General features: G+C 38.4%; 1 protein-coding gene across 2 annotated transcripts in view; it reads right to left on the bottom strand.

The window, feature by feature from the left end:
• Positions 1-10,215, bottom strand: part of LOC121414214 (activating signal cointegrator 1 complex subunit 3-like) — a 55,966-nt gene continuing 45,751 nt past the window's right edge. For both annotated transcript variants that reach the window (XM_041607301.1, XM_041607302.1), the window contains exons 34-42: positions 8,667-8,801; positions 8,123-8,178; positions 7,073-7,241; positions 6,256-6,407; positions 4,852-4,963; positions 3,125-3,236; positions 2,104-2,195; positions 1,219-1,381; positions 1-253 (exon numbers count right to left, since the gene is read on the bottom strand). In XM_041607301.1, the coding sequence (XP_041463235.1) occupies positions 60-253; positions 1,219-1,381; positions 2,104-2,195; positions 3,125-3,236; positions 4,852-4,963; positions 6,256-6,407; positions 7,073-7,241; positions 8,123-8,178; positions 8,667-8,801 (1,185 nt within the window). In that variant the 3' untranslated portion in view covers positions 1-59. The remainder of the gene's footprint in view (positions 254-1,218; positions 1,382-2,103; positions 2,196-3,124; positions 3,237-4,851; positions 4,964-6,255; positions 6,408-7,072; positions 7,242-8,122; positions 8,179-8,666; positions 8,802-10,215) is intronic.

The following is a 10,215-nucleotide window of genomic DNA, read 5'->3' as shown; positions in this document are numbered from 1 at the left end:
ATCAGGATTGATCTCTGTGTTGACATAATGGGAACAAGACCAAAACAACAAAATAAGGATCACTGATCCAAGTCTAGTCCATCAAGTTCTGCTTCCAGTTCTAGCTCCAGGTCTGAGTCCAGCTCATCAGGGTTGATCTCGGTGTTGAGTTGCGTCTCAATGTTGGCTTCTATCACATCCAGACATACACTGTACTGCTGATCTATTCCGATGTAGCAATCGCTCATCAGGTATAAGCTGTAGATGACGCGACCTGTAAGGCAGAGCAGAAAACAGAATGCTTCTATCACATAATCATAATTTAATGATATCTCTTATCTATCTAGGGTAGCCATTTCAGCCATATTACATGTAGCTGGTCTGACAAATTTCCACCCTTCCTTCACTTAAAACTCCAGACAAGCCTCCGACCGATCTAAATTAAGCCATCTAGGTCAAAACAGAATGAGGATGCCAATAAGAGGCAAAAGAAGGCAGAAAAATAGAAGAAAATAAAAAAAATATCAAAGGCAACTTTGACTTTAATTATAACTTTAATTGTTTTTGTTGTCATTATCTTTAATTTACGATGTTTGACCTCTTCAAAGGAACACCCAAACAAGACAAATTTTCCTTACAAGTGAGGAAAGCCAAATCATCTCTTACCAACAATTTTTTAAATTCTGTAAAAACAGAATTTAATGGATAACAATTTTTCAGGCAGAAAAAATACTTAGTAAAAATACAGGGAGATCATAAAAATCTAACATATTCTGTTGAACAAAACTGTGCACTGGTGGAAAATCTGCTGATAAAATCTCTACAATACCTGTCTTATCCAAGCTTTATCTGCACATGGCAGTTCATGTATGTAGAAGATAATTAGAATTTTCTAAGATTTTCACTACATTCAACTGTTTTAATCTTGAATATGTCACCAAAGAACACAAAATTATGATTTTATATATAACTGGGCCCCCGTCTTAAAAAGAATTGCAACTGATTCAATCAACCGCATTTATGCAAAGGGCGAAATCGTCAACATCTAAAATGAATGTTTATTCAAAACGCTTTCTAGATATGTATGGGCTATTCATACTTTCATTGTTTTCTTGAAATTCAAAGGAAATTATGCAAATTTCCTGTTGAAAAAATATGACATTGATGGATTTCCATATAGTGATGATTGATCGGATCAAACACAGCTCTTTATCTATAAACAGAACCCAGAACCGTTACCTAATCTCTCTGGTGTGTAGAAGGAGAGTTGAACCACCGATCGTCCTCGGACAAACCCTAACCTCTTCATGGCTAGTAGATCCTTGTTATCAACGTCTCCCAAGACCAACCACCAACCCTCATCCTTGGGCTTGGGGAATCGTGGGGAATGGGCTTTGCTCTCCTGAATGGTTAGGAATAATACAGATAAGCATAATTGGGTCACATTAGTGCCTTTCCAGATCAAGAGGATACAACAGGCTGTTAACGCATAATGTGAGATTTAAAATTTAGGAGGGTTTCCAGAGGATTGCAGGAAATGGTAAATACCGTAAGTTTTAGTAAATAATCATCATCATCACCACCATGATAATGTTTTATTTATCCCGGGTAGCCACTTAAGCTAGGAAACTGCTCTACCACAGGCCCTGCATAACATATGATATTATTACCCTTCGCCAATCTAAATGCTGAGCGCCTAGCAAGAAGGCAGAACGTCCCATTTTTATAAGTCTTTGGTATGACTCGGCCGAGGATCGAACCCATGACCTCTCGTTCATGAGGCTAACGCTCTGCCACCGAGCCACCATGAACATCATGATTCCATGACTTTGGATCCACTCGAAATTCCACACACTAAATAGAATGACTCTAAAACTTTAACCAAGGATAGGCATACCCTAAACCAAACTCTAAACCTAACATAAAAACCTATTGCAACCTTAACGCTAACCTTACATCTTAGGCATATTAAAGCTAGGAGCAAATGTGTCGCCACCATCATCACAATCATCACCCCAATGAAAAGAAACTGCTCTTTTGTATAATGGATAGAAGAGCCAGAACCAATAAATCACAACATGCCCATCTGGAGAGATGGAAGGGGCAAAGGAACAAAAGATTTACCTTTCCTCTATTGAGTCTCCTGAGTTCCACCTGCAGAACGTACTGCTGATCAGCATGGCACTGTATGAAGTCACTATCTCTCGCCCGACCATCTGAACAAACATCGATAAGAAAAAAAACTAGCTTACAGCTTCATATAACCTTGAAAATGGTCATGTCCTCATCTAAGACTTGTGCAATATTGGCCCAAACTCGCGAAATATTTCTAGTATCTCAGTCTGTGCCACCAAACTTATTATAATTGGAGAGATAGGAGGGGGTACAGTCTAACACAATCTAGTATTACAACAAGAAGCCAAGTGGGCGTTTCATCAAGTTCTTTGTTATGATGCAAGTGACTTTACAAACGACTGGTGACCCATTCTTAGTAAGTAAATCCATACTAATCGTGGCTGGGCTAATAAAATGAAAATCCATAATTTATTGTTCAAAAATAGACATGAAATGAAATACTCCGAAAATTTGCTTTGCCCAATCGATCGTGGGCCCGGCAGCCACCGTGCAGCGCCAGATCGACGAGGCTCTATCCCTTTAATTGTTGAACGCCAAACAGGGTAGCAGCAACTCCCATCTTTTAACGTCTTTTGGTCTGACGCGGCCGGGGTTTGAATCCCCGACCTCCCGGTTGTGAGACGGACGCTCTACCAACTGAGCCAACACACCCGGTAATAAAGCCTCTTATCTCAAAATAAAATAAAAAATTGAGGTTTAGATAAGGCTGTATTTTAAAAATATAGCAACTGTGGCAGTCCATATTGTCTGAGAGCAGTCTCCTGTGAAGAACTCTTTCGAGGGAAAAGAAGGTTGCTACCATGTTACAAATCTAGCTTATTCTGAGCTGTCATCAAATTATTTCGATTTCGAGACACCAGATTTAATCAGCCCAATCACAAATTTTCATTACAAAATTTGGTGAACATAATTAACCTCAAGGAAGGATCACCAGTCATTTGTAAAATCACTTGTAACTTCCGAACAGATTTATGAAACACCCACCTGGATAGTTATGTAATCGACTTACGTATATATGTCGTTGGTAGGTGTTTGCTTTCCTGTTGGCCCCCATCAACCCACCATCCATTCATTGATAGACCAACCTCTATCACAGGAAGCTTCTGAACTGTTGTCCATATCTGGGTATCAAAATTCAAAGGAAATGAAAACAATTATCCTATTCAGCATTTAAACAGTTGACAAGAGCACAAAAGTGTGATCTAAAAGTCTCCTGATAAGTAATTCCTGTGGCTTAGATTAATCTGTTAAAGGAGAATGAAACATTTTGAACAAGATAGCTTGTGTGAAAACAGAAAAATCATAGGAACAGATCAACGGGAGTTTGAGAAAAATCGGACAAATAATGAGAAAGTTATAAGCATTTGAATGTTGCGATCACTAATGCTATGGAGATCCTCAAATTGGCAATGCGACAAAGATGTGTGATGTCACTTGTGAACAACTCTCCCCATTACTTTAGTAAATATTTCACTTAAATTGCCCCTTTTATCTCATCTATCTGTAGATCATGTGTACTTTCTATAGGAGGGCATGTAATACAGATTTTTAAAGAATACGTAATGGATAAAGAGTTTGTATCACCACAAGAAAAAGCAGAAAGAGACATTTTGAGGGTATTTTATAGTCCATCAAAATGAAAGTTGTTCACATGTGACATCAAACATCCTTGTCGCATTGCCAATGGGAGGATCTCCATAGCATTAGTGATTGCAATATTCAAATGCTCATAACTTTCTTTATTTGTCCGATTTTTCTCAAACTTTCTTTGTTCTTATTCTTTGATTTTTCTGTTTCGACACAAGCCTACCTTTTATAAAGGTTTCATTCCCCTTTAATGAAGCCCCTCCATTTCACCCAAAATAAACAAACATCTGGGTTAATTTTATTTGTGAATTGTCTTTATCAAATGTATAATTTATATTACATGTATGTCTTGTAATATAAATGCATTTTTCTTTTACTTTATTTTATGCTCATTATATTACATGTAGGTACAACTGTAAAACAGAGATCAATGAATATAATCAAATCAACTCCTCAATATATTTCATTATCACCCGTATCAGACATCTGAGCTGGTCATTTACAAAACCGTATTGCCCTACATTTTCTGAATATCGGGAAGGGTAGGTATATTGTTTGTATTTTCCTCGGTCTCAGTGCGCGTATTTACTTCGCATGCAGAGACGAAGCAAAATATACCTTTGTATTTTCCCTGGTCTCACATCTGGGAATTTGTGGATGCGTATAAAGAGATACGCTTCATAAGGATCCGCCCACCAACAATATACGTCATAATAAAGACAACGCTGAATCCGAGCGCTTGCAAGTACGTCATAATGGTAAAGTGCAGAGCCTAGACCGATATTAACATGACACAATGGAACTCTATTTTTAAAAGAAATATCCCCATTATCATGATTTTTGCTCTAGATATCTGATTTGGATGATAATAAAAATATTGACTGGCTCTTCTTTCGGGGAACATCAAATATATTGCCTTAAAAGACCCATATTGCCCTCGTCTAAAGACTCGGGCCAATATGATTCTTTTGCTGGCAATATATTTGATGTTCCCCTCAAGGCCAGTCAATATTATATAAATATATGAAAAACATCATACAGTTGTAGAATGACATGGACTCTACACAAATCATCTTTGGTTGCTTTTCTACACGTGGATACTGATCAACTTGAATAAAAGGCTTACTGAAAAGAGCTATCCATTCATACCTCATCAATCTGACGATCATTGAACTTGTTCTTAAGCATTGACCTGAGGGACTGTTTGTTGGAACAGGTATCCATCAACTCCGGAAGGCCTTCAACCAAACCTGCCCTCGTCCTGTGCAATGTAGAAATAAATGAGAGGGATTACTTAGCAGATATTCGAAATTAAATTAATCAACCACCACAAGATAAATAATTGGTTAAGTCAATTGAACAGAATTGAACAGACCTGGGGGCCATTTCATGAAACTTGTTTTAATAACAAATGAACAATAACAGTTTAAAGGTATTGTTTAACTTTGTGAGCAGCTGATTTAAGAAATTCTCAAACCAGGATGAAACATGAGTACAAGTGCATGTATTAGAAATAATAAACCCTGAAAACAACCATTATTGAGAATGAAAAGCTAAAACTACAAGGCAAACCCCGATTTTGTAAATAGGCGTCTTATAGACACCTAAATAGTACACATGAGTGTATGGGATGAAATTAAGATGGTGTTTCCGGTCACTTTATATTTCAATTTTTGAAGCACTAAATAATTATTTTCGAACGCAATTTTTTCTGGGCTTCAATTCTGTAACATATCACAGACACAGGTGACAAGTGTGACCTTCTGGCTCAGATTTTTTAAAAGTCAAGCCAATGTTAACCAATCACTTTAAGCTCCTGAAATCATTTGATTTGATTTGGCAGACAGCAAACCTGTCATAAAAATTGAGCCCTGTCATCAAAGCTGATTGATTGATCATACACTCAATTTTTTCACACAATTTTCCTACTGATTGCAGTGACAATTGCATGCACTCACTTATATTCATTATCAATTGCAAGGCTTTATGTAGTAAGTCCCTAGGGACTTAAATTCCTTGGTGCTTGCGGTATATAACCCATTACCAGAGGGCCCAGATGCACTGGCACTTGTATACATATAACCTTACTAGTCACACTTCAATATTTGTGAACAACTCGCTTCACTGGGCAAAATATGTTATGCACTTCTTACAATTGAGTCTTGGAACTCTTGTTGGAATGCTCCCCAGGCAGGGAGTGGAGAAGGTGCATGCACTGTATCAAGCATGCAAGGATCCGGTGACGGGGAAATAATATATCTGTAAAGCGCTTAGAGACGTCATTCCGATGTGTTAAGCGCTATATACATAAATGTGGAATATTATTTTCATTATTATAACAAGTTTTTCTTGTAAATCAAACAGATTTTCATGGTCCACAAAAACTTTCAAATTCGTAATTTTTATAGTTAACTATATGTGCATAAAATATAATGACTCAAATTCGAAGAAATGCACCCCCTTTAACTGACTTTGGGTGTTTTTGACAACGTACAAATGCATCACACACACTCCCCTGAGTTCCCTCTCCTCCTCGTGGAATGTTCACTTTACCTGAAGAGTTGTAGATGTGACTGCTCTACATGAGGTAAGGTGAGAAGAGGGGAATCATCGAACCACCTTGCTTGGATGATACACTGCACGAGATGCATGGTCTGAAGGGCCGTCACCAACCAACCGTTGAAGGACACCACATCAATCATTGCCTAATGAAGAAAGCAACAGGGAAATTCTATAAACAATCATAAACAATCAACTTTATTGTACACCCACTGAGTTGTTCTCGGGGAGATGTTGTCTTGTTCAAATTACTTGAGCTCGTTTATATTACCTGTGTTAATGCACAAACAAATAAAGACATAGAAGCATCGCCACAACTAACAGCAATACTACCAGTATCAGCAAGATCATCAGCTCCAGAATCATCACTCCGGGCCATCCCTCTTGATCCCTACCAAAAAACACTCTAATAGCTATGTCCACGACGTTCTTGGTATCAGTGTCATAATCATTGCATGGGAGCACTGAAACCTCTTCTACCACGATCATCATCACCACATTCACACCGCACAATCCATTCTGATACTGTACCTGAAGCGCCCTTACAGCTTGGTCATGGACTGACTTCGTATCAGAGAAGTAATATCTGAATGGGAGCAATGAAGCCACTACTACATGTACCACAATCAGCATCACATCATCGCCACCTACATGCTGGACAATCCACCCTGATACTGTACCTGAAACACCCTAATGGCTTGGTCCAGGACCAACTTGGTATCAGTGAAGTAATCACTGCATGGGAGCACTGAAACCTTTCTACCACAATCATCACCACATTCACACCGGACTATCCATCCTGATACTGTACCTGAAGCACCCGAATGGCTTGGTCCAGGACAGACTTGGTATCAGTGAAGTAATCACTGCAAGGCAGCTGAGCTCTCGACATGTGGGCCTGGAGCAGAAGGTGTGTCTTTGTGTGAGGACTGTCAAAGGAATGCCGGTTGACCTCCAAGGGAAGCCCTTCTGCCAGATTGCTGTACATCAAAGGGAGAAAGAAACAAGAGAAATATTTGTTAATACGTGTATCTCATAATAAATACATGTAAGTGCAAATTTGGACCTTATTGTGATGGCATTCCTTTGCATAAATCTTAAAGCAGAAACAAACCAACAGCGCCATCTTGAGTCCTCAACTATTCATACCTGGCCAGTTTCCTGACCCATAATGCTAGTGTAGTCTAGTAATATAGACCCACTTGAATGATAACATGCTAACTACTCAACACATTTATACCACAAAAGTGTTACCAAGTAGCAAAACAATTACTTTTCCTCTCAAAAACATTTTAGTTTTTCTATACAAATACAATTATAGTTCAATTTATTCTCTGTAGTATTAGTAGATATCTGAAAATGTATATTTTTAGACTATGTATTTATAACACACAGTCAATGAGAGACCACACAGTTCACTCCCCCTTTAAGAGATTAGCAGAGCTGCCAACCTGAAAGAGAACATTTCACTATTTTTAAAGCTGAAAATCAGTATTTTGATGATGACATCAGTATTTTCAATGAAATACCATAAGACAACGCAGAAAATGGAAACTTTAGAAATCGGTATTTTGCATGAAACCATCGGTATTCTTCTTTTTTTTCAGTACTAAATACTGAAAATCCGTACTACTTGGCAGCTCTGGATTAGCCCACCGTAGTGTACTCAACCATGACACTCAGATATTACGAATCCTATTCCAGTTTTCCTGTGATCTCATATAGATCTACTGATACATCCCATTCTTACAATCACTTCATGTTTGTATTCAATATACATGTAGGTATGTGATTAAGGGGAAAAACAAATTTAGACTATATACAAATAAAAGAAGGCAATAATGAAGCAATGATATATTACCTGTTGAGCGAATCTTCATTGTGCCTCACAGGAAGATCTTCATACTCATGGGCATCCTACAATTAAAAATAGGGCAAAATAGAGAACATGTTTCCTATGCAGTATGTATAGGAATTTTTAAAACACCTTCTTTTTTACATTAAACTCTTCAATTCAAAAATCTTATTCCTTCCTTTCCTTTATTTGTTCTGTCTTATTCCTTCCTTTCCTTTATTTCCTCTCATCTATCGAATGATCAACAAATCTTCTAATTAATCCCCAGTCATCGCTGAGCACATCGTTGAGTACAATTTTCCCCTTGAGTACGTAGAATTCTATGAGGACCAACTAGCCCAATTTCCATACCCGGTGCCCTGTCGCTTCCGCAAAACATTTGGAAAGTTTCCATATTTTCACAGAAAGATGACATAACGAGCTGAAGTGATTAGCGAAATACAGAAGCTTCATCACCGCAAGTGATGATTAATGGTGAAACAACATTTTATAACACCAACTAACCTAATCCTAAAGATTCCATGTATGTAAATCAACTACAAATACTTACTGATAGGATGGTGAGAAGGTCCGGAAGGGAACACTCTGATCCCAGGCTGTCTTGGAACATACGGACAGTCCTATGGTGGAGGTAGTAATAGGATGAAATCCTGCCTAATGTCTGGGGCTCGAGAGAACGGTTGTCCTGGAGGAGAAAGAGAGAGGGAAAAGAGATAAAGAGAGAGAGACAGACAGACAGAGCCAGAGAAATAAATGAAAATTAGACATTGGTTTAATAACACCATACTACCTCTCTTTTTTCCTCTTTCTCCTAGTCTCTTTTCCTTTCCTGCTACTTTCTGGTAAGTCAGAACTCATGATTGTTATTGTGGTTTGGGGCCACATGCATTTTCAATTTTGGTTTATCCTGATGGAGATGCATGTCATAATTTGATATCTGCATCTCCAACAAGATAAACAACATTTCAATGTGCTTTGCTGTTTCCTACGATGTTGTTTCCTATGATGTTGAATGTATTTTTATGCAAAATCTTTTTTCTTTCAATGTTAAGGGCTATGCAATTCGGCTTTTCAGCTGCTATAATGTTGTAATAAACCGTTATAAACAAAAAATGAAAATACTTATTACTTTTCTTACATCTGATCTGGACATTGTAAAACACCAGCTCAGTCTGTATCCACCTTTGAAATGTGGTTTGAACGTGGCTTCAGTCCTGCAATCGGTATGTGTATCAACACACCCCCAAGTGGACTCAAGCCGCCTTGGCCACTGGACTAGAATTACTAAACAATTATTGCTAACAGACCAAAGTACAGTAATAATACAATTAATGTCTTGAGTGCTCTGCAGAGTGGACAGGAGTGCTTCTTGAATTGCATTTTCATTAGCAACATGGCCATGGCGTGATGGATCTGACTCCAGGCAAAGTGCCATGGAATCAAGGCATCAGTTTTCTTTACCAAGAGATTAGCCCATACTGTACTGCACCCAATCAAGAACAAATGGCTACATGTACATGTACCTGGGGGGTGTTTCACAAAAATTTAAGTATGACTTAGAGTCACACTTAAATGTCTAGTTGCGTGCGGTACAAAAGGCATAACCGCATCGGTCAAATCATGCAAAGAGGACATGCACTACTGCATATTGATCATTATATTACGCGTTGCATTTCAGATGCACGTTGGCTTTTAAGTGCGATTTACAATCCGACCCTTCTTATCCGGACATGTTGGGACCAGCACCAATCCGGATAAAGGATTTATACGGATCTGGGAGACCCAATATTAAATACATGCAGCTGCTACCACGATCCCCGCAACCGGGCTAGCTATACGTTTTATCTATTCTATCTACATGTATATCGAGCATACCTCGAAAGAGAATGACTTACTCCAAGAAACTAAGTTTAACAATTAGATTATCGCGGCGGGTATTGCAGCTTCGAAATGTCAGCCATTGTTACATGTATACCGACTGTAGGCTCAAACATGACATGTCCGTATTGAGGCCTAGCATTATCTAATGAGAATGTGATGAAATATTTGCACTGCGCCCCGATTTACTGGAAAATTATCCTGCCTAAGTTCTTTCGGTG

The sequence above is a fragment of the Lytechinus variegatus genome, chromosome 4 (genome assembly GCF_018143015.1).
Source record: "Lytechinus variegatus isolate NC3 chromosome 4, Lvar_3.0, whole genome shotgun sequence".
Classification (NCBI taxonomy): Eukaryota; Metazoa; Echinodermata; class Echinoidea; order Temnopleuroida; family Toxopneustidae; genus Lytechinus; species Lytechinus variegatus.
This window is presented reverse-complemented; position numbering and strand designations above follow the sequence as displayed.